This window comes from Chelonia mydas, chromosome 25, assembly GCF_015237465.2.
Source record: "Chelonia mydas isolate rCheMyd1 chromosome 25, rCheMyd1.pri.v2, whole genome shotgun sequence".
In the NCBI taxonomy this organism is placed as follows: Eukaryota; Metazoa; Chordata; order Testudines; family Cheloniidae; genus Chelonia; species Chelonia mydas.
The window spans coordinates 12,697,722-12,719,341 of NC_057858.1; the positions used below are offsets into that span (position 1 = coordinate 12,697,722).

The 21,620-nt window shown below is 59.5% G+C and overlaps 2 protein-coding genes across 4 annotated transcripts; both read left to right on the plus strand.

Moving 5' to 3' along the window:
• Positions 1-953: 953 nt before the first annotated feature.
• On the plus strand, positions 954-7,850 carry LOC102945459 (survival motor neuron protein 1). 3 transcript variants are annotated; one of them, XM_027834392.3, is made up of 10 exons: positions 954-1,137; positions 2,682-2,753; positions 3,135-3,251; positions 3,451-3,648; positions 4,163-4,357; positions 4,851-4,976; positions 5,788-5,856; positions 6,503-6,625; positions 7,016-7,094; positions 7,560-7,850. In XM_027834392.3, exons 1-10 carry the CDS (start codon positions 1,090-1,092, stop codon positions 7,649-7,651), a joined length of 1,119 nt encoding a protein of 372 aa, XP_027690193.2. In that variant the 5' UTR covers positions 954-1,089; the 3' UTR covers positions 7,652-7,850. The 3 variants fall into 3 exon arrangements, with proteins under 3 accessions (XP_027690193.2, XP_027690194.2, XP_027690195.2); XM_027834393.3 differs by having other exon boundaries at positions 955-1,137; positions 7,016-7,105; XM_027834394.3 differs by having other exon boundaries at positions 955-1,137; positions 7,016-7,101.
• A 6,036-nt stretch (positions 7,851-13,886) lies between these two features.
• LOC102939826 (cocaine- and amphetamine-regulated transcript protein-like) lies at positions 13,887-21,419 on the plus strand. Its single transcript, XM_007072062.3, has 3 exons — positions 13,887-14,114; positions 17,003-17,086; positions 18,119-21,419. The coding sequence occupies exons 1-3, from the start codon at positions 13,992-13,994 to the stop codon at positions 18,224-18,226; spliced, it is 315 nt and encodes a 104-aa protein (XP_007072124.1). The 5' UTR covers positions 13,887-13,991; the 3' UTR covers positions 18,227-21,419.
• The last annotated feature ends 201 nt before the right edge of the window (positions 21,420-21,620 follow it).

Consider the following 21,620-nt stretch of genomic DNA (forward strand, 5'->3'; position numbering starts at 1 on the left):
CTCCTGAGGAATTCAGAGCTCAGCGGTCGCTCAGAAGAACAGACCACCAAGAGGGTCAGTGTTACAGCCGTCTGGGAGCCCCGTCCGTGGCCCGCCGATAGCAGGCGGTGCTGCTCAGACAAGGAGAAAGGGAGGCACCCCCCCCCCCCCCCCGGCACAAACCATCCCAGGGAGCAGTGGACCGAAGGCCACACAGAGGTGCCTTAGTTCCTGGAGAAATTGTCCACGCAGCCTTGGGTGTTGCAGAGTTTTGGCAGCTTTAACCGTTGTTTGCCAGAGCTTTTCCTTCTCCTTGCGGAGGGGCTGCAGTGGTCACAGCTGCATGGTATTAAATAGTTGTCCTGTTTCACGGCAGCTAGAATTTGTTTAGTATTTTTATTTACCTTTCCAGGAGGGTCTAGAGAGTCCACCGGGGCCCCGTCGTCCTGGGTGCTGCACAGACACGGAGTGAGTGAGAATCTCTGCCCCAAAGAGGTTGCTATCTAACTAGACAGGACAGGATCATGATCCCCGCTTCACAGAGGGGGAATTGAGGCACAAAGAGATGCAGTGACTTGCCCAGGAAATCCGGAGCAGACCTGGGCTCCAGTCTCTTGGGTTCCGTCTAGTCTCCGAACCACAAAGGAGCCTGCATCCCAGGGGGAACTCTGTTTTTCAGCCTCCCTGTGTGGAGCCTGAGATCACGTCCTAATCCGGCTAACCCAGCCTGAGCTGAGCCCCGACACAGCTTGTCACACCGGTGGACCCTCTCCCCACTGCCCAGCCTGTGAAGATTTGCCACCCTTAGGCGGCGCCCTGTACCTCCTACCCGCAGAGGGCGCTGTGCAGAGCAGAGCGGCGCTCCGCCTGCCAGCCCCCCCACTCTGTGGCTGGAGAGCAATGCCTTCTGGGGGCTGTAGTCCAAGCCTCCCGGCTGCGCAGTAGCACGCAGCCAGGGGTGAGGGCGAAGAAAACTACATTTCCCAGGGAGCCTGGAGACGGGCCCCGCGTGCGTGCCTGGGCTCGGTGCGAGAAGTTGTGTGCGGGGTGCGGGCTGCGGGCTGCGCCTGCCCTGCGATGGCGCCTTAGGGGGTGCAGGCTCCGCGTGCAATGGCCGACTGTGCGGGGGAGATCGTGTACCAGAAGGAGGGGCACCAGGTGAGCCATGGGGGGCAGGTTGCAACCCAGATGCATCCGGCTCCGGAGCTGCTGGAGGACCCCACTGGGCCTCTAAAATCCCCGGGGGGGGGGGGCTTCCTCCCCAGGCCTTTTTTGGGGGGATAGGACTCACTGTGGCTCCCCCCCCACTTGCAAAACCAGGTGAAGAATCTGCACTTAAAAGCTGGAGTGGTTCATTTCCCTGCTTTACACTAAGTTCAAAGGGGGGAAATGAGAGCCCGGGGGCTGCCCCCTCCCCTCAAGGGGGTGTTAGCGGCGGGGGGGCTGGCTAGAATACCCTGCAATCCAGCCCCAGCTGTGGGGTGCTAGCACCCCCTGGAGAAGTGGGAAACCAGCCGCTGCAGAAGTCTGGTGGCTTTTGTGAGTGTCATTTTAGTATTTATTTCCTACCCCCAGGATTGGGTACGACGTAGACATGCCCGGATACTTTTTTGGGTTTTAATACTACAGCAGAGAGAGTGATTGGTTTGTTACAAAGGTTTCAGCAGTGCCAAACCTCCTTACTTGTGGGGTTTTCCCTCTCTTGGGTTTTAGAGGGGTGAATGAGCCCCTGCCCCATATTATGGGGTAGGGGTGGGGGGCGACTGCAGCTCTGCTTGCTTTGTGATTTGTTTACAGGAGGCCCTGATCCTGCACAGAACTAAGCAGGTGCTTAACTTTAAGCCTGTGAGTAGCCCCTGCTGAGTTCGGGCAGCATTCGTATTTACCTTGATTGGGAAACAGCATGGCCTAGTGGGAAGAGCAGCGGACTGGGCTTTTATTCCTAGCGCTACCGGTTTCACGCTGTGTGACTTTGGACTTTTCCCATCTGTAAAAGGGGAAACACAGCCCTGCCTTGTACCGCATGCCGAAGCGTGAGGGGTCATTAATCCACTTCCGGCTGTGGATCAGAGTTTCTCCGGGGGGGATGGTTTAATGTGTCCAGGCTAATCAGGACTGTAGCTTTTCAGGGTAAGAACTGAGGGAGGTGCCGGCTGGTTTGGGTGAACTTCCACTGGCATGCCTTTACTTTCTTATCTCAGCATCGCCAACCCCAAGCATGCACAATCATGGATCAGAAAGCGTGTGATTGCCTTAAAAATAATAAGATTTGGGGTCCTTTTTTTTTGGCTTTCTGAGGCTTGAGATTTCTAGGGTCATGTTTTCAAGCTTTTCTCTGTAACTCGGTGGGCTAGAAACGGTTTGGATTTTTAAATGGAAGCCAAGATGCTCCTGTGATCCCAGGATCTCAAAAGCTTGGGAGCTTTCAAACCAATCATGCGAATTGGCCGGACAGTTACGCCCGAGCAGCGTGCCAGGGAACAAAGAGAACGTCCCTACTTGCTGTGCTAAGGGCCCGATTCTGCGTGGGTCGGCGTGACCAGGTCCCGGTACAGGATCGGGGCTCGCAGTTGCCCCTCTGCCTGCCAGCGTATGTCATGCTCTCGGGATAGCTGATTCTGGTGGCTGGGCTCAGCTGAAGGATGCAGCCCCATGTCGTGTGTGTAGACGACCCTCCGTGACGGGGTGCTTGCTGTTTGCAGAATGCCGACTGCACAGCGTCCGACGACCGCGCTCTGATCCGCTCCTACGACCGAGCCGTCCGCTCCTGTAAGGTGAGGCACTCGGGGGGGCTGTGCTGAGCCCCTCTCCAAACTGAACTTCTGGGGATGCTTCCCCCTGTTCCCTGCCTGTTGGATGTGCCCCACGAGCCACCTGCTCCAGGTCTTGCTGACCCCAGCCCCCTGGGGATTGGGGCAGAGGCTGCAGTCTGTGCTGCCTATGGGGCAATGACCTGGCTGCTTGCACAGGTCTGGGAGCTGCCTTCACCCTCCTGCTCTGGGATGTCCCCTCCCTCTCCGTGTCTGATGCTCCCCCAGCCCTGCGGGGAAAGGTTGGTCCTTCCAGCCTGTCTCAGCGGGGCGGGGGGACAGAGCAGCTGCTCCTCCCAAATCCCCCTCCTTCTCTCAGCTGCCTCAGTATCTCCAACATTGCAGGACACCCTGGGAGCTGGCGACAAGGACCAGGCATCCAAGAGCTCTGAGTCTTCAGCCTCCAGCGGGGCCGAGAGTGAAGGAGATGAGGAGGAGGAGGAGGAGGAGGAAGGCTCCCAGGTGAGTACAGAACAAGAAGAGATCTGCGGGATCCAACGCTGGAGTCGGGGCGGCGCGTGGAATAGTGCAAATGCCGCACTAGCACGTGCGTTGCACAATGATGGTTCATGCTGGGTAGCGTGGGCTACGGCCCGTCCATTACCCGTGCTGGCGCGTGTCCCCGCTGCAGCCCTGAGGCCCTGTTCCTCTGTCTCCGCAGTGGAAGGTGGGTGACACGTGCTGCGCCGTCTGGTCCGGAGACGGGCTTCTCTACCCGGCTCACGTCGTCTCCCTGAGCGAGGAGGGGGACGCCTGCGTGGTGGAGTACGAGCTCTACGGCAATCGGGAGGAGCAGAGGCTGCGGGACCTCTTCCCCCCCGACGAGAGCCCGGACGACTCACTGGAGCCCCGGAGAATGGTGAGATGCTGTGGGGTGGGGCTGCGGGGGGGTGCTGGCAGGGTTAGCCAGAGGGGCCTGGCTCACTCCCCTTAACCTGGGCACTTGGCCCGCCCTACGGGGGAGCTGTCTGCTCTCAGATTCACCCGTCTCAATGGGAGGTGGTGTGGTGTGGTGGTTAGAGCACAGGACTGGGAGCCAGGATTGTTCTCGGGTGGGGGGAGTGTGGTTGAATGGTTAGAGCAGGGGAGAGCGTCAGGATGCCTGGGTTCTGTTCCCAGTGTGGGAAGGGGAACGGGGCCTCATGACCAGAGCCCGGGTCTGGGATTCAGGACACCTGGGTCCGATTCCCGACACACAGCAGAGCTCTGCCTCCCTCTGACGCTGCAGGGGGAGGTGGAAGGTGCTGTCCCGAGCTGGGGTTTGGTCGGGACCCCAGGGCAGACACAGACTCTGGGGCCTCGTGGGGTCCCTAGCAGCCGGGCTCTCTGTGTGATGGGCTCTTGTGTGAGCCACGGTTGGTGCCGCTCCCCAGTGGAAGGCGGGCGACGCCTGCAGCGCCATCTGGTCGGAGGACGGGCTGCTCTACCCGGCCACTGTGCGGTCGGTGGACGCCGCGGCGGGGACGTGCCTGGTGGAGTTTGTCGGCTACGGGAACAAGGAACAGCAGGCGCTGGAGGAGCTGCTGCCCCCGTGCGGGGCCATGGATGGGGACCTGGGCAGCTGGAGGGTGAGTGGCCCCCCATGGGACAGGGAGGGAGGGCCATTAAAGGAGCCCCCACCCCAAGACTGAGTGGCTGGGGGGGTAAAGGGGACTCTGTTAGTGAGGGACTGATTTGGGGGAGGGGAGGTCTTGGCTGTAATCATTGCAGAAGCCCCGAATCCCTCATTAACTTCCCTTCCCCTTAACTCTGCCCATTGATCCGCCCTCCCCCACCCCGTTTTTCTCTTCCCTTCCCTTTGTCCCCCCTGATTACCCCCAAAGCTCAATGCTAGGGGGTGGTGTGCTGCAGGGGGTGGGGGGGGCTCAGTAGGGGGCGCTCTCCCCGGCAGTTAGTGTCCCCTCTTCTCTCCCTTGTCTGATCCCCTGCCAGCTCTGTGCCTCCCCCTTTCTCTGTGGGGTCCCCTGGGGCAGGCGAGGGGGGTTGCAGGTCTGGCACTGTCAGGGGCACCCTGACTGCCAGGGGCACGCTCTGCTCTGATCCTTGTGTCTCCTTGGCAAGGCTGAAGCGTTCGCCCCTGGAGTGCCCAGGGGATGCAGCCCCAGCTTCCCCCGCGAGCCGCCCCACAGCTGGAGGAGGCAGAGCACGAAAGGGGAGTGGGCTCATTACTTCCCCCCGCCGCCCAAGGTGAGTGCCTGGGCTTGCCCCAGCGGGACAGTGACCTGGGGGAGCTTCAGCCGCAGCCCCCACCCCACGTGTCCTCTCTAAGCAGGGTTTGGTCTGCTCAGGCCTTGAATGGGAGACTGTGGGGGAGTCTGTGGGGAAAGCCCTGGCTGCTGCATGGGAACGAGGTGTCTCAGAGGGGGGAGCTCTCCCCGGGGGTCAGTGCTGACCCCACTACCCCAGGGTGGTGCTAGGGGGCACTGGGCTGCAGGAAGCAGGGCAGGGGGCCCAGTAGGGGGCATGGTCCCTTTGGAGTGGGTGCTGACTCCAGTGCCCAACATGGCACTAGGGGGCGCTCTCCCCTGGCAGTCAGGGTGGAGCTGGGGGGTGCTGTGCTGGTGGTAGGTGGGCGGGGGGGGTCACTGTCCCTGGGAGTCATTCCTGTTCCCGTGCAGTAGGGGGCGCTGTGTCAGTGTTGCCATCACAGAGGAGCAGCGCGATGGAGGGCCTGGGCCCATGGCCCTTCGAGCGGGGACTAGTGGGATTAGTCCCTTCGAGCGCCCTGGTTGCCCTTTAAATGTCATGGCCCTGTAACAGGGTCCCCTCCCCGCTTAGCCCAGACCCAGGGGAGTGGGGGGAGGGGAGGGGAAGGACAGGGGCAGCCCATTAAGGTCTGGGGGCTAGTGACCCATGTCCTGCTGGGGTTTTGGAACAGCTGGCGGGAGATGCTGGGATCACACCATGGGGCCGTCTCCCTCCCTGGCTCGCTGCGGTCGCATCCCCGTCCTCTCTCTGGGCTCATGCCCGCTGGGCGCTCTCTCTGCCTCCCTTTCAGAGCGGCTCCTGGTGGCCTGGTCCCTTGCTGCCCTTCGGCCCCCGGCCCCGCAGATCCGCCTGCCCCCCGGTGAGTGTACACGCTCCTCGTCGGGGACCTGTTTCTATGGCAAACCCAGAGCCTCCGCGACTCCCGCCCTGCGGGAAAGGGCCCTGGCTGTTGATCTCCTGCCCCAGCCCTCCCCCCGGGGCTGGAGGAGGGGGCAAACCAGTGCAGAACCCAAAGCCTGGTGGCTGTTAAAGGGCAGTATTGGTAGCCCACTGCCATCTCTGGTAGTCCATGCTCTGGCCAGACTTCCAGGGCGAGCTGCCATCCTGCAGCGTCCGATCTCAGGGTTGCCAGCCCCATGAGCTATGAAGCCAGAGCCCACCCCCCTGAGCCTGGCATAGGAGCCCAGCGCTGCGGCACCCCCAGCTTTGCCCAGGCTCTCCCTGCCCTCTCTGGGAGGCGGGGAGCCCCCGCAGGCTGGAGCACAAAGAAGCCACTAGGTGGCGCCAGCGGGCTGTTGATTTGTGCATCACTGTGGGAAGGATTCCTGGCGGGGGGGGGCAGAGCCCACACCTGGCGGGGCGGGGTCAGGTAAAGCTCCTAGGTCCCTGTGCATCCCGGGTGAGTGGGCCCCCCCCTCCTCCCCCCCAGGGGAGGGGGGATCTCTGCAAGCATCTTTATTGCTAGGGAAGGTCCCTGACCAGGAACTCTGCTGCTGCTTTTCCAGGTCGTCCCTCCCCCTCCCCCGCTGCTTCTGGACCCGCTGTGCGCGGAGGACGATGAGGGGGGCGCCCTGGCCTGCATGCTCCTGGCCTGGTACATGAGCGGGTACCACACTGGCTTCTACATGGTAAGGCCTGGCCGGGTGGGGATCTGCCCCCTGGACAGTGGGGCTGTCTTGCCCGTCTCCCCGGTGCTGCAGGGTGGGGGCCGGGCTGCACCGGCCACTTGCGGTACCACCCCCCCTCGCTGCGGAGGGTGGCGGGCGGTGCTGGGCGTGAGCCGTGCGGCCTGCAGCTCTGCGTTTAGCCTCCTGGGACGGAGCTAAATGGGGGAGCGGCTTGCTGGGACACGGGCTGGATGTCCTCAGGGGCTCCCCTCACTGTAGGGGGCTTTTTGGGGTGGGGCTGGTGGGCAGAGGAACGGGGGTGCGTCCAGGTGCTGAGCTGGCGCGTGCCTGGGGCTGGATTCGAACTGGCAGCCTTTGAGTGCTACACATTAACCCTTTTGTGCCTTGCAGGGACTCAGACAAGGCCGGGCGGAGGCGGCAGTCCCCCCTGCAAAGCAGGGACCACGGTGGAAGAAGTCATCCCCGCGCAGTTAGGGGCAGGTTGGGTTTGCACTGTGCAGACATCGGGGGGGGAGCTGAGATGCTGGGGGTGTTTACCAGGCACTGGCTCCTGGCTGTGGGGCAGGAAGTGAGCGGGTCCGTGTGGCACAGGGCTCTTCCTCGCCCCCCGATCCGCCAGTGCCCCTCAGTCGTTATCCCTCCCCCCCAGCTGGCTATTCCACCAGGTGCCTGCGGACGTGGCCAGTTGTGCCAAGCTGCGCCGTGATGTGGATAAACCTCCCCCGAGACCCCTGGGAGCGGAAGAGTCCTTGTGGCCCGCTCTGCCCCACGCACGGCAGCCCCTGCACCCCAGGGATCTCCAGGGCAATCCATCCCTCTGCTGCCTTCACAGGCTCCTCCCGTCAGCGGGGAAGCTCTGGGGGAGCCCCCCAGCAGGAGGTAGGAGCGTCACCTCGTCTCCTCCCCCTCATCCCTCCCCCGTTCCTCCTTGCAGCTGGCTCTGGCTCCTTGCTCCGCCCCGGCAGGCTGGAGACAGCGGCACCGTCGGCCAGAGGTTTCCACGCTGGCGCCGGCGCTCATGCTTAGAGGACCGGGACTCTGCAGTGCTGGGTACCAGCTCACCGTGCACCCCAGGGAGGGAGAGGACGGAGGCAGCCTTGGTCCCGCGCTGGCTCCGAGCCTGGCTGGAGTCCTGGGTGTGGAGGCACAGCTCCCCAGCGGCAGGCGTGTGCAGACGGGAGGGCTGGTGCCCGTCGGTGGTTTCCAATAAAAGGTGTTTGTCAGACCCTGGGCTCCAGGGAGGTTATTGCTCTGGACGGGTGGAGGGAGAGGGGTTTTCCCATCAGCGGGACCGGGGGCGGTGGATGGCAGTGGACTCCCGTGTTTGAAAGACGCTCACTGTGACCGAGATGGGCTAAGGTGCTGGGCTGTGCCCTACGCCCGTAGGAGTTCGCACCCCTCCAAGGCTGGGTGGCTTTTCGGGGGAGAGGCCATGGGGGGGTCACTGGGTACAAGTTCTCGAGCCTGTGACACACACAAGGAGCAGGCTAGACGATCAGATGGTCCCTGTGAGTCCTGGGTTCGAGTCCTGGCCACAGTGCCTCAAGGAGCTGCCGTGGTGCAACTCCGCATCAGCACAGGGTCAGATCCGGGCCCCTCGCCCCGCTAGGGCCTGTGAGCCTAGGCCTGGGCCGCACGCTCTCTGCGCCTGGCTTGGAGGTGAAGCCAAAGTCCCTGTCCTGCCTGTACAGTCATGAGCCCTTAGAAGATGCAAGGATTTGCCCTGGTGCCTTAAATCTCCCTGTTACCAGATTTGCCTGTTACTTTGGGCTATGCTCCTTTATTAGGGTTACTCTTCTGGAGGGTGGCGGGGTTCTGTAATTCTATCAGTGTCCTGCTTGCGTCACTTGTGTTTTCGTACTGAGCTCTGCTTCTTCTTGCTGCAAGTTCCCTCCCAGCGGAGGTATCCTGCAGGGCCTAGGGCCCCCAGGGCTGGGTCCTGCAGCCCCAAATCAGACGAACACACGCACACATTTACAGCGCGTGTCTGAGTGTGTCGGGCAGCACTCTCAAGCTGACTGACCCCTTATACGTCCCTGGACTCAGCAGGCTCCGCCGAGCAGCACTTCCAGGCTGCCGCCCTCCTATGCCCCAGGTTCGGCACGTCCGTATCCCCACTTCCACGTTACAGTTGTTCTGGTCATAACCCACTGATGAGCAAACCCCACAGGATTTTTGGGCGCTGCAGGGATCTTAGTTTAGGTACGAGGAGAGTTGCTGCAGAGCAAATGGGGAAGCCAAAAACACGAGAGTGAGGGAGGGAGGGAGGGAAGCAACCAGTTTAACCATAAAAGTTATTTATTGCCAGGTAATAATCCTACAAGGGGAGCCAAACAAACAAAACAGTTACAATAGTAAATCTAGCTGAAATTTGATTACAAAATCAGGTTTAGAAAACTATAACTGATCCCACAAGTCAGGGTCAGAAGGCTGCACCAAGAGAGAGCGAGAGAGCTGGGTTCTCACCACTCCTTGGAATCGGTCGGGGGTCCAAGTTGGTGGCGGTAGCTGAGGGTCTGGAGGGGTGGAGACAGGCAGAGCCCCCAGCACGATCACTCAGGAGAAGATGAAGTCCCAATGGAACTGATACAGATTTTGGATCCAGGCATCAGAGAACTTGAGCGTAGGTCAGGGTTTTTGTCGGGAAAGAACAATGGTTCAGGGGAGAACACTAGATTTGTTTGTGGGTAAACTGATGGCTCAAGGGAGAATACCAAAGTTTTGTTCAGGCTAGACAATAGGAACTGCTCATTCCTGGCTATGGGCGGTGTTCCTTCCAGGGAGCTCACAATGCAATTCGGCAACTTCAGTATTCTGGATGCCAATAAAGGACTTATTGCTGGAATTGGTCTGATAACTAGGGAGCTGGGTGTGTGCAGAGGTGGGTTCGTTAACATCTGGAGCAGAGATTCCCCCATCATGCACTGCTTCCCTGCCTTTCTGGTCCCTGAGTTCCAAGCGGTTCTTGCCTTGGAATCTCTGTTCTCCAGTCTGTGCGCTAATGGTGATCCCTCCCTGTCCCATCTTGGATGCAAATGAGGCTAGGGGAGCTCCCTTAATCCTGTCACCCTTGTCCCAGGGGTTTAGGTGTCTCCCACGGCCTTGTCGTTGCTTTTGGTAAGTCTTTTTCTTGTGATGGGTTTTGGTTCAACAGGCTGTGGGGGGGCGGGGGTGTCCTTCGTGAGTCAGACAGGCTGGATACTGCGCCCTGGTTCCCCAAGTCACAGAGCTGACAGGTGACGTCCTCCCCGCTCCCAGCCTCGCATCCTCACTGGCAAGCAGCAGCCTTGGGTCGCTCCCCTTCAATGCTGCTCTAGCTTGCGGGCCCAGCAGGGAATCTGCCCTCAGCCCCTGCTTGCTGCCCCGGTTCCTTCAGCCACAACACGGGGGCTGGAGCCGTGAGAGGCTGACGGAGCCGCCCCCCTCGGGGATGGCCAGTTGATTCCTCCGGCGCTCAGCGGCTAACTGCTGTTATTCCTGCTGCCAGGATTTATGGCTCGGGGCCCGGCTGCAGGTGCCAATAAGGACTCAGCAAAACAAATCGTGTTTACAGCCGGCCGGGGGGCTGGGCGTGCCTGCCCATGACTCACGGGGCCTGGCCCTGCAGGAGCCTGCTCTCCCTGCTCCGCACTCAGGCCTTGTAACCCCAGCCGCTAGTCCCCACCCCTGCCCCCGAAGAGTGAAACAAAATATCATCAAATCTATTGCAAAGGAACCGAAACCCGCAGCTGCTTGAGTCTCACCAGCTCCCCCTTGGAAGACGCCCACCCAGGCCCACTTGCAAAGTAACTGTCCTAGCTACACAAAGGGCTGCCTTGCTCTCCAGCCGGCCTTTCCCGAACACTGGCCTGGGTGAAACCAGCTGGGTGTGGGGAACTCCTTGCCACTAGGTTGGGCTGATCTGCCCAGCCAGAGCAGAGGGCCAAGCACAGCTCTCGGCACAGGTCTCCCTGGGGCAGGGGAGACGAGGCAGCGCTGCCAGCATCTGAGAAACACAGTTACTCAGCCGCGGTCTCCCTGGCCGCAGCATGGCTGAAGCTTGCAGCCATCTGCTGTTTGCGGGGACCTGCTGGGCTCAGCTCTGTGCCTGGTTGGGGAGGGGGCAGGAGGCTGAGAAGTCGTGTGTTGGGGAGTGGGGAGTAATGTTGGCTCAGTGAATTGGCTGCCCCTGCCCTGGGAGGGTGACGGCGGCTGAGGGGGTGTGCGCAGACCTGGCTGCTCCCGTGGCTGCCGGCTGCACAGAAAGCCTGCCTCACTGTTTGCCCAGTCCCAGGTGCGGGGCGGATGCTGCTCGCTCCTTGCGGGATGTCCTGGGGCGGGGGAGCCTGGCTGGTTAATTTCATTGCAGCACCAGGGCCCTTTGCGGGGTGACCGGCTCGGTGGCCGCACACGGGCTGTTTACGTACATCCTCAGCGCCCGCGAGGTGTGATAGGAACCCGGGACTCAGCCTGGAGCAGAGCCCGGCACCAGCCGCCTTGGAGGAACGTTTCTCCTCCCGCCGGGCTGCTGGGCCTTGTCTTCACCCGTGGGAACTACACAAGGCAAAATCCTAGTGAGGCCTGATAGGTTTGTAGTTCCTCAGTTAGCAGGTCTGGCTGTAGCCCACGAAAACTTATGCTCAAATAAATTTGTTAGTCTCTAAGGTGCCACAAGTCCTCCTCGTTCTTTCTGCAGGTCTAGGCTGACGCTCGGCTCCCTGGCAGCCCCGGCTCAAGCCCCGCGTGCACAGAACCGATTCCCTGGCCTGCACCTTCTTGGGGCTTCCCTGGTCTCACCCTTGGCCCAGGTGGCTCAGGCTCCATCTACGCTACGGCGTGATCCCCCTGCTCGTGTGCGGATGCACTCGTGGAGCAAACAGGAGTATAAGTCACAGTGTGTGAGCCATGCCAGGGACAGGTCCACCTGGCACCGGTAGATACACGCTTAGCATGGCTCACCGCAGCTACGCGGTTATTTATACTCACGCTAGCTCGTCAGCTTGCGTGATCAGCATGGAGAGAGCATGTGCCCCCGAGCAGGGGATTCACCCCTCACTCGTAGTGTAGAAGGAGCGTTGTAGTACCTGGAAGGGATGGACTGTCTAGCTCCCAAAGCAAACCCCGACTTTGCCATTAGTCCACAGTCAACAAACCAAAGGTCTTTTGGCCCTCCTGGACTCAGCTCATGGGTCTTGCTCCAGGTGGGGCTCTGACTCCCTGGGCTTTTCCCCGCTGGGACACCAAGTACAACATGGACCATGACGGTCTCTCTCCTCCTGGGGACACCGAGCACTGGCCTGGCCCCTTCTTGGAAGGCCCTGCCCAGGAGTTAGTGCCACTCTGGCAGCTCAGCTCTCCAGCCAAGTCTGGCCCCATGGCTCCCCTCTGCAGCCAGCCCGTACACCGGGCTGCCTCCTGAGGCCTCTGCCCAGCAGAGGTGGCAGGCTGGGCTGACTAAACAGGACTAGCTGGCCCAGAGCCCTTGAAGGGAGAGGCCTTTCACTCCCGCAGTGTCTGTACTTCAACCTACTAATTCATGTAAAAACTATAACCTGCCATATCAGTCCTCGGATTTTACTTTGCAGGTGTTAATGTGAGTCCTGCAAGCCCTTTCCCCCTCTAGTGAAGACGCACCTATTGTGGTCCAAGCAGGAGTATGTCTAGCCCCTGGGGACAGGATGTCCTAGCCCTTTCACAGTTTCCCCCTAGATCCCAGTCTAATGGTCTGCTGGGACGGCCTACAATGGCGTGTAGCCGATCAGCGACTGCTAGCAGCAAATATCTCCAATGGTCGGAGATGGGACACTAGCTGGGGACACTCTCTGAGTTACTCTCTGAGTTACTACAGAGAATTCTCTCCCAGGTGTCTGGCCGGTGGGACTTGCCCACATGCTCATGGTCTAACTAATCGCCGTATGTGGGGTTGGGAAGGAATTTTCCCCTGGTCATATTGGCAGAGACCCTGGGGTTTTTTTCGCCTTCCTCCGCAGCATGGGACACGGGTCACTTGCAGGTTTAAACCAGTGTAAATGGTGGATTCTCTGTCACTTGACGTCTTTAAACTGTGATTTGAGGACGTCAGTGACTCAACCAGGGGCCAGGGGTCTATTACAGCAGTGGGTGGGCGAGGTTCTGTGGCTTGCGATGTGCTGGAGGTCAGACTAGATGATCACAATGGTCTCTTCGGACCTTAACGTCTGTGAGCCCCTGAAGGGTGACGTCACACAGCCAGAGCCCCATCACTCAGCGCTGAGGGATGAGCCAGGATGTAGCCTTCAAAGAGAAATCCCTTCACCGGCCTGTCTGCCACTTTCCAGCCCCCACCATGCACCGAGGAAATCCCGGGCTCCGGCCTCATACGGCCGCCCAGGGGCTGGCTGGTCCCCACAGGCCCATTAGTGTGTGTGGGCTGGACAGTTCCAGTGATTTACCGGCAGGGACGCAGCGTCCTGGCGGATCAGCCCTGATGCTTCTTGACAAGGCGGAATTGCTTTGTGATGAGGCTCTCGGGGTCCCAGCCCTGGCCCGTTTCATCCATTGATTTTCCACCCTTTGGAGTTAAGCTGCTAAGCGCAGCTCTTGGGCCTTGTCTCCACCTACTTAAGACTCTCTGAGCCAGGCAGCCTGAGTTATTGCCTGTCTCTCAAGCAGCCTTTGCCCCTTCCACTCGGTTCTCTGTCGAGCCGGGTTCCTTGCAGAGCTTAGGGCCTAAATGAAACAGGGGTTTTGCCTCCCCACAATTGGCTCTGGCGCTCGGGGTTCCCGGCTGCAAGGCTCCAGCTCTTCGCAAAGGCAGCTCAAGCATCATTAACTATTGTACAGACTGGGGAAACTGAGGCAGGAAAAGTGGGACTGGCTCAGTTACCTGGTGGTAACGGGATTAGAACCCAGCTGGTCCAGAGCCCCTTGGCTTGTGCTGCTCCCGCTGAGCCAGGCCTAATTACCCTGCTGCCAGGGCTAGCTTTAGCCCCCGGAAGGGCCCCTGCCTGGCGGTGTGCTGGCAGCCCAGGGCCGGGCCCGGGGCCCAGGGGCACTGCGGTGTTGCTGCCTTTCAGCCCTTGGCAGGGTGCTCCTGGCACTCAGGGTCACTGCGCCCTGCGGGGAGCTGGCTGGTGGCAGGCCAAGGGGGGGCGCCCTGGGGCCAGGAGGCCAAAATCCATCACAGGAGGCCTGCTGCTACCAGCCAGCTCCAGCTCCCCGGCCAGCCCCCCAAGGCCGCCCCCGCCCCGTCTCCACCAATCCGGCGCCTGCGGAGGTGTCGCTCCGCATTCAAAGAGCCGGCGACACGCTGCATAAAGCCGGCCGCCCCCCGCGCGCAGCCGATGGAGCAGCCGGGGAGCTGCCGCACCGGGGCGAGCCAAGGGGGTCACGCCTGAACTTCAGGACCATGGCCAGCTCCCGGCTCTGCCTGCTCTGCGCCCTGCTCTCCCTGCTGGCCGCCGGCCAGGAGACCCTGGGGCCCAGGGCTGCGGGCAGCCCGGCGAGCAAGAGCCAAGAAGAAAAGGAGCTGGTAAGGGGTGAAGGACGCTGGGACTGGGGGCAGCGTGCAAGGGGCTGCCCGTCTCCTCAAGGGCTAGGTGGGAGGGTGGACGCGTGCCTCAGACACTCAGCTGGGCCTCTGGGCTCATTGCCCGGCTCTGCCGCTGACACCGTGTGCCCTTGGGCAAGTCGCTTAGGCTGAGATTTTTTTCCTGCTGCCCTGCCCAGCTCCCACTGAAAACCCCTGGCAGTGGGTCCCGCCGCCCCCGCCCCTGGAGGTGTTATTTCCAGCTCCCGCGGCCCTAGGCGCGCTAGCTCTGATCGGGCCAGCTGCCCCGAGCACCGCCCTGCCGGGGACCCGAGGTAGCTTTCTGTATGCAACACCCCTGGTTTTAGCATGCTAGTTCCATCGGTGCTCGCCTCTGCACCTCTACCCCAGCTGGCAACCACAGCTCCCGCTCCAAGGGTAGCTGTGCTCTGGTCTCTTTCACGCCCCAGGTCAATCGCATGGGCGCAGGTCCTTTGCTGAGCCAGGGTGACGCTTGGGTATTGCAAGGATAAAGTCACCGATGCTCGGGAGGCGCTGGCATGCCACTTACTGCAATCAGCTCAGCTAGCTAGAAAGGGGCTTCCTACGTCCAGAACAAACGGGCCAGCAAGAGTCTAGGAAGAGGGTCTAGCGAAGTAACAGTGACAACCGGACTCCGCTCTCGCCCAGCCAGAGATCAGTCACGGCTGTTGGTTTGCTAAAGGTTTGTCCAATGAGAACCAGGCACTTTCTTTAAAAAGCTGATTGGTTTTTATGGCACGGATTTAGAGATGTTGTTTGGTTAAAAGCAACATGAAACAAACCCTAAATATGCCGGTATGATTAGATTAAAACACACCCAGCCTCTGCGTACAGATTGGTGTATAAAGAAACAGAATGGATCCCACTGCTTTACTGTCCTTTTGTTTCTTGACCTGGATGCAAATGTATCGGAGTGGGTGATTTTTTTCTGGGTCTGGTATTTTAATGAATGTTTTAAACTTTTTAACTAGCAGTCCAGTGCTCGAGGTGGGCTATTGGAACAAGAAATATGGACCAGGGCTCTGAATTTCTGAGCTTTCATGCTGTTTATCGGGTCTCCCTTTTTAAAGTTTGTCAGCAAACGGCAGTTCTAGTGCATGTGAATCTAACGCACCTTTTTGGGCCACCTTTTATCCAGGGTTGCAGTAGCAAGAGGCGGTAGAGCTTCAAGGAGTTACCGTAACAATAGTGGACAGGGCCGGAAAGATACGAAGATCCCTCCTCACCACCTGAGAGAGCTCTACGGAGGTCCCGGCTTGTCCTGGGTAGTAGAATGGGAAATATGACTTGGAGAGGCGCTTGGATACTGCAGTAATAGGGACCGTCAAAGTACTGAGCGAGAGGGAGGGTACTTACTGTGTTGTCACAGCATCTAGAATCCGGAACGAAGGTCAGGGCCCCATTGGGCCACACGCCGCACAGATGTGCCCTGAGAACAGTCCTCGCTCGAAAGGGCTCCCAGTCTAAGCAGCCAAGACAGAGAACGGGGAGGTGAAAAGACAATTCATCCTCTCCCTTTTACAAAGTGAGGCCCAGCTTTGCAAAGGTGCAGACAGGTGACTAGTGGGGTTTTCACCTGTAACTCCATCCTTAGCTGCCTAAGTGGCTCTTAAAATCTGGGCCTTGCCACGCGACTTGCCCAAGGTTGCACAGATACATGAGATGCCCAGCGGTGTTTAAAGTAAAGGGGTCGCAGAGGGTGGAAGATGGAACAACCTCTCTCCATAAAAGACCCCAGAAGGCATTCTGATTACATGCCCTTCACTGTCCTCCTCTGTGGAGCAATGGCTAAAATCCTAAGCGACAGGAAAACTCCAGTGGACCCGCAGAATAAATGTGCCTCCCTGCTGGGACAGGGGGGTTGAGGCTAAAGCATCAAGAGAACACAGGCAGCGCGAGTCCTGGTTTGTTGGTGCCGCTGGCTGCTCCAGTCACCCAAACGACCCCCTCGAGACACTGACTCAGGGGCTTTGAAAGTAAAGCGGTCGGGCTTGTGGCCATGGCGCAGGGCTGGCACTTCGGGGTCAGTCCCTCGGGGGACTCACTGAATCTCTCAGGGTGCAAATAGTCTTTGGGGCAGGGACCATCCCTCGCTCAGGGTCCATCCACACTGCCAATGAAATGTGATTACAGCGCAGGTCGGCACACCCGGACTAGCCTTGATCTAGCTAGGGTGGGTAACAACAGGAGGGTAGCCGGGGCAGCTAGACTACCCAGGCTCCCCTGTGGGCTTGTACTCCAGTTGCCAGCCCATGCTGCCACGTCCACACTACCATTGTTACCAGCACGAGCTAGATTTAAGCTGGCACAGGTATGCCAAGCCATGCTGTCCATGCAGATGTCCCGTGCGTATCTGTGCAGCCCCATGCGGGGTGAAGCTTTCCAGCCCAGCTCAGTGACGTAAGCTCCTAAGCCCCACTGACTTTCACAGTGGCTACACGGACAATTCTTAGCACCCTAGCTCCTTCGGTCAGAGTCGTGAGAAATTCACACCTGAGTGATGGAGTTAAGACAACCTTCCCCCGCACCCCCCAATCCCCCTGTATTGACGCTGCTAGGGTAATGGGCGAAGTCTTCCATCAACCGGGCTACTGCGGCTCGGGGAGGTGGAAGGGAAACCCCTTCAGCCGCGGCAGGAAATATCTACACTATGGCACCCATAGCGTAGCCATGGCTGAAGACTCCGGTGCTTGTGACAAGCTGATCCTCTTGCCACGCTAATAGCTGGTGCGACCAATCTCAGCTCCCCGCTGCACGGCGGGCTGCAGTGCTGGCTGTGGATGGAGAAGGACCCTGGCGCCCTGCTCACCCGACTGGTGCCCACCCGACTCGCTCTTTCTCACCCGCAGATTGAAGCTCTCCAAGAGGTGCTGGAGAAACTGAAGACGGAGAGGCTGCCCTCCATAGAGAAGAAGCTGGGCTCAGTGCCTTCGGTAAGGAGCCTTTATTTCGGGCCCTCGCAGCTTGCTCCGCCCACGCCTGGCTCAGGGCCGAGGCTTTAACGAAGGCCTGGGGGTAAACGTGACCTGGCCGCTTTGCCCTGGGGAGGTGGTGAGTATCTCCCTGCAGCTGCGAGTGCCACCTTGGCACGGCCACCGCCAGATTGCTGCGCTCAGCTCCCACTTGGGAGCCTGAATGACGAGGCCAAATCTTCTGTAGGGCCCAGCCCCCAGCAGCTCCCATGGCGAGCAATGGAGACTTCCTGTGTGCCCCTGCCAGTGAGACCAAGGGGGGGCTCCCCCGGCCCCCCCCGTGTTCCCCCACCAGTATGAGCAATGGGGGCTCCCCCAGCCCCATGTCCCCCGGTATTTGGCTCCTTGAAAGATACGGTTAACCCCCTCCCCCCCCCACACACGCATTCTGCCCTTGCCAGCGGTTACGCTCTCATGCTCTGGAAGCCGGCCAGCCATCTCCCAGCTCTCTGCAAACACACTCCACAGTCCAGAGGGCCCCCCTCACTTCTTAAAGGGACAACGCCCAGTAACCCAAATGCAAACAATGCAACATCCAACGTGGCTCCCCGAGACAAGGTTTTGCCATATAAACTCCTTGTTCAGCAGCCTTAGATTTGTAGTTTCTCAGGCCAGCAGGGTCCCTCGTGATCCTCTAGTCTCACGGTTCCGTTTACTCCAAGGTCCTGTCCCGACAGCCTCAGCTGCAGTGTTACTGGGAGGTTTCAGAGTAACAGCATCCGATGAAGTGAGCTGTAGCTCACGAAAGCTTATGCTCAAATAAATTGGTTAGTCTCTAAGGTGCCACAAGTACTCCTTTTCTTTTTAGTGTTACAGGGAGTTGATTGTGAGCTCTCGGGGTGGGGGCTGTGTGCCATGCACATCTGCAGCGCTGTGTAAGCCCTGACAGGACAGATCGGTGCCTGGGAATGGCTTGTCAGCCAGGCGGGCGGCAGCTTTGAGCCGGGGCATTCGACCAGCTGTTCCAACCCAAGTGGCCCTTCTCTCCCCTAGTGCGACGCTGGCGAGCCGTGTGCCGTGAGGAAAGGAGCCCGGATCGGGAGACTCTGCAAGTGCCCCCGCGGGACGGCCTGCAACTTCTACATCCTCAAGTGCTTGTGAGGAGGACAGGAACGCCAGGACAGGACGGGGCAGGGGGAGAGGGGGCTTGGGGAGCAGCTTCTGGTCCTAATATCTCCACCTTGCCTGTTTCAGGAGGTGGGTTTGGTTTTTCTCCTGTGCTAGGAAATGTAGCTCGTCACTTCCCCCACGGCCCTTAAGGCTCCCCCCTCATTCCAGTGCCTGTGATGGAAGGAGCTCTCTGTGCACAGTTTGTAATTGCTTTGATCCCTTGCTGTCCCGCAAGATGCTAGGAGAAGCCAGCCTGGCCTGCTTTTCTGAGGTGCCAAGCCCCTGATCTCAGTGGGGCCAGCAGGGGCTCAGCAGCTCTGAGAATCAGCCTCCAGCCTCACTTACATTTCCCACATCCCTTCTTCCTGCTTTCCCTGCCTGGAGACACGTGACCAAAGATTCTCTGCTCAGTGCAGAGGGGGAGGCTGCTGGCTGCAGCCTCTCGTGTCTCTGCTTGGTCCCTGGCTGTGGGTAGAGTAGCCTGGGGGTTGCTCTAACATGGCACTGAGGTACCAGCCATGAGCACGCTGCTCTCCTGCCCCATCTCACCCTGCCGTGGCTCCTGCACAAGAGGCCATGAGGAGGCTAGCATAGGAGCCAGCTATGGAGACTTCAGCACCTTCTGGGAATCCCTCATGCCAGGGGAGGGGAAGCAGGCGAAAGAGCTTTGCTCCCAGGGGCTGGCTGCTGAGGCATGGTCTCCGAGTTCTCTGTTATCTGAGCATCAGGGGCATCCCTGCAGCGTCAGTAGGGGTGGCTCTGGATTGTCTCTCCAGGGGAGGAAGGAGCAGCAGGAAGAGGGGACCTGAGCAAACCATGCTGCATGCAAACACTGGAGATCCGCAGACCCCCAAGGAACGTCCCCCACATGCATGTCTAAAACCTCCCCACAGCCAACCATGCTCCCTGCTCCCCGGCTCCTGCACGAAACCCGCTCACCCTGGCACTAGGCAAAGAGCCAGGCTGTGCAGCATGGCAGCAAATGGGGTGGGGGAAGGGGGAGAGCTGGAGGCAATAGGTAACGAGAGGAAGGCTGGCCTGGGAGGTTAAGGCACAGGGCTGGGATCCAGGTTCAAGCCCCAGATCTGCTATTGACTCCTGGTGTGACCGGGGCAAATCACTCAACCTCGCGGACCCCCGGTAACATGGATAACAACGCTTCCTTGGCCCATCATGTCTGTTTAGACTGTGAGCTCCGTTTAGACTCTGTGTTTGCGCAGCACCCAGAAAACAGGGCCCCCATCCCTGTTTAGAGAATCAGACTTGGTTCCAGGTAATCTTCTAGCATTCCCCGAAGGCAGCAGTCAATGCATGTGGGGATTTTGTCTCGCTTCCAGATCTTAACTGCTTTAGCCCATCTCTGCAATTCAAACTGACACTGGGAAATAAACAGAGCCCAAGACATGCCACATCAGCAGCGTGCACCATGGAGATACAGGGGGCAGCTGCCCTGTCTGTGCTCTCCGCCTGTAGTGGCAGCAAAGAAACCTGCCCCCCGCCCCCTCCCCAGACACAATATGAAGTGTGCACATAGACGCGCCCATTGCAATGACCATCAGAGCTCCCAGTGCCGGAGCAGAAGGAAAACCGTCACACTGAAGGCCCTGATTCGCCAGGTGTTTATTAGCCCCGGTGCCAGCTGGGTATGAGAAACGTTCCCGAAGCAGCCTGGTAAAACAGCTGCTGTGCACTTCGCCTGGTTGTGTGAATGGCCAAACAAGGGGCAGGCCCCAAAGGGACTGGAGCGAAAAGGGGGATGGGAAAGAAATAGTGACAGTGGCCCTTAAAGGGGTCAGTTTATTTCAAAAGCTGCATCTGCCCTGAAATTCCACCCCGCTCCCCTTTCGTTTTCCAGAGCACATTAAGCCTGTGGGGAGCCCAAACAGTAATGGACAAGGATGGGGGTTCCTATTAAATGATTTGTACTCAAGCCCCTGCCTCAAGCCTCCTCTTTTCAGTGATGCGCCGTTTCCGCTTCCCTGCCCGCCAACCTCCCAGGGCTTTCAGGGGACCCTGTTCCTGCTCTGAAGGATTCCCAGTCCTCCCGGGCCTGCTCTACCCAGAGTTTGTACCAGTGGAAGCGTATGGGTGGGGGTAAAACCGACAGCTCTAGCAGAGACAAGGTGGGGCCGACCCAGCATACAACGTAGACCTTGTTCCCGTAAAGGTACAAGCCCCACTTCCACCCTGGGGTGGCGTAGGGGTGTCTACAAACAGCACCAAAGCAGGACAGCGTGTATTTAGACCAGCCTCAGGGGCACCGCTTCACGTTGTCAGCCCTGGAGGCACGGTGAGGCGCTTTTCAGAGGCGTTGACCCACAGTGGGCCCATGATACCTACATGCCCCTTGAAAGCTTCTGTCTAACTCTTCCTAGGTCAGCCGGTATTTACAGCAGCACCTCCTACAGGGACTGCTCAGGATCAGGGCCTTGTCGGCCAGGGCAAACCCTGCCACAGGCCCGGCCCGTGGAGAATTTCCAAGTGACCCCTGCAGGATGGGGAGGGTCTAGCCCCATCAACACAGGGCTGCGTGTCCAGTCAGACTCCGGCCACACGCTGGGAAACACCGCGAGAGGAACAGGGAGCTTGGCAGAGCCTAGCCTGGGAGAGGAGCAGGGGTAACAAACGGGGTGCAGACCCAGAGCGGCCTCCAGCCCAGCTGGCTTTGGGGGAGTGTAGGCCCTGGCAGTATACATCCCACAGCGGCTGGCACAGACCTGCCCTGCTCAGTGGCTAGGCACCAGCTGGTCTGGACAGCCTGAGGAGGAAATGCTAATGATCCTCTCTCCCCCCAGCTCTCTGCAACTCGTTAGGGATCTGCCACTTTGAGAGGCAGGGGACCCTGCCCTCACCAGCTCTGTTCCGTTACAGAGGGAATATATCATGCAAATACCAGATGCACAGGGCCAGCCTCCTGCTCCGGCCCTAGACTATTAGATTGGGCTCAGGAGAAGGAAGGTTCTCTCTCCCCCGCCTCACTCCTGAGCCCCAAGGTAGGATTCAGAATCAGCACCAGCAGCAAAGGGAATTCACACTAAAGAAAAATCCCCACACTGTCTCCTGGGGGAGTGTCACACCAGCCTTCAGTCCTCGCTGGGAGCAGCCATTTCCGGCCATCTTCTCCTTCCTCTTCAGCCCAGGCCCTGCTGTCTGTCATATCACAAGAGGACCCAGCACACCCCACAGTGGTTGTTAGCCCTAGAGGGGAAAGGGTGTTTCCTCACAGCGGCATGACACAGCTGACCTAATGCACCCCGGGGGAAGAAACAAACCTGCTCTTGTGCTATGCAGGTCAGTTGCTGCAGTTCTCTGTCACGTGACATACAGCAGCTGAGCTGTGCGCGTTAGATGGGCCAGGAGCCAGAGTCCCACCATGGCGGAAACC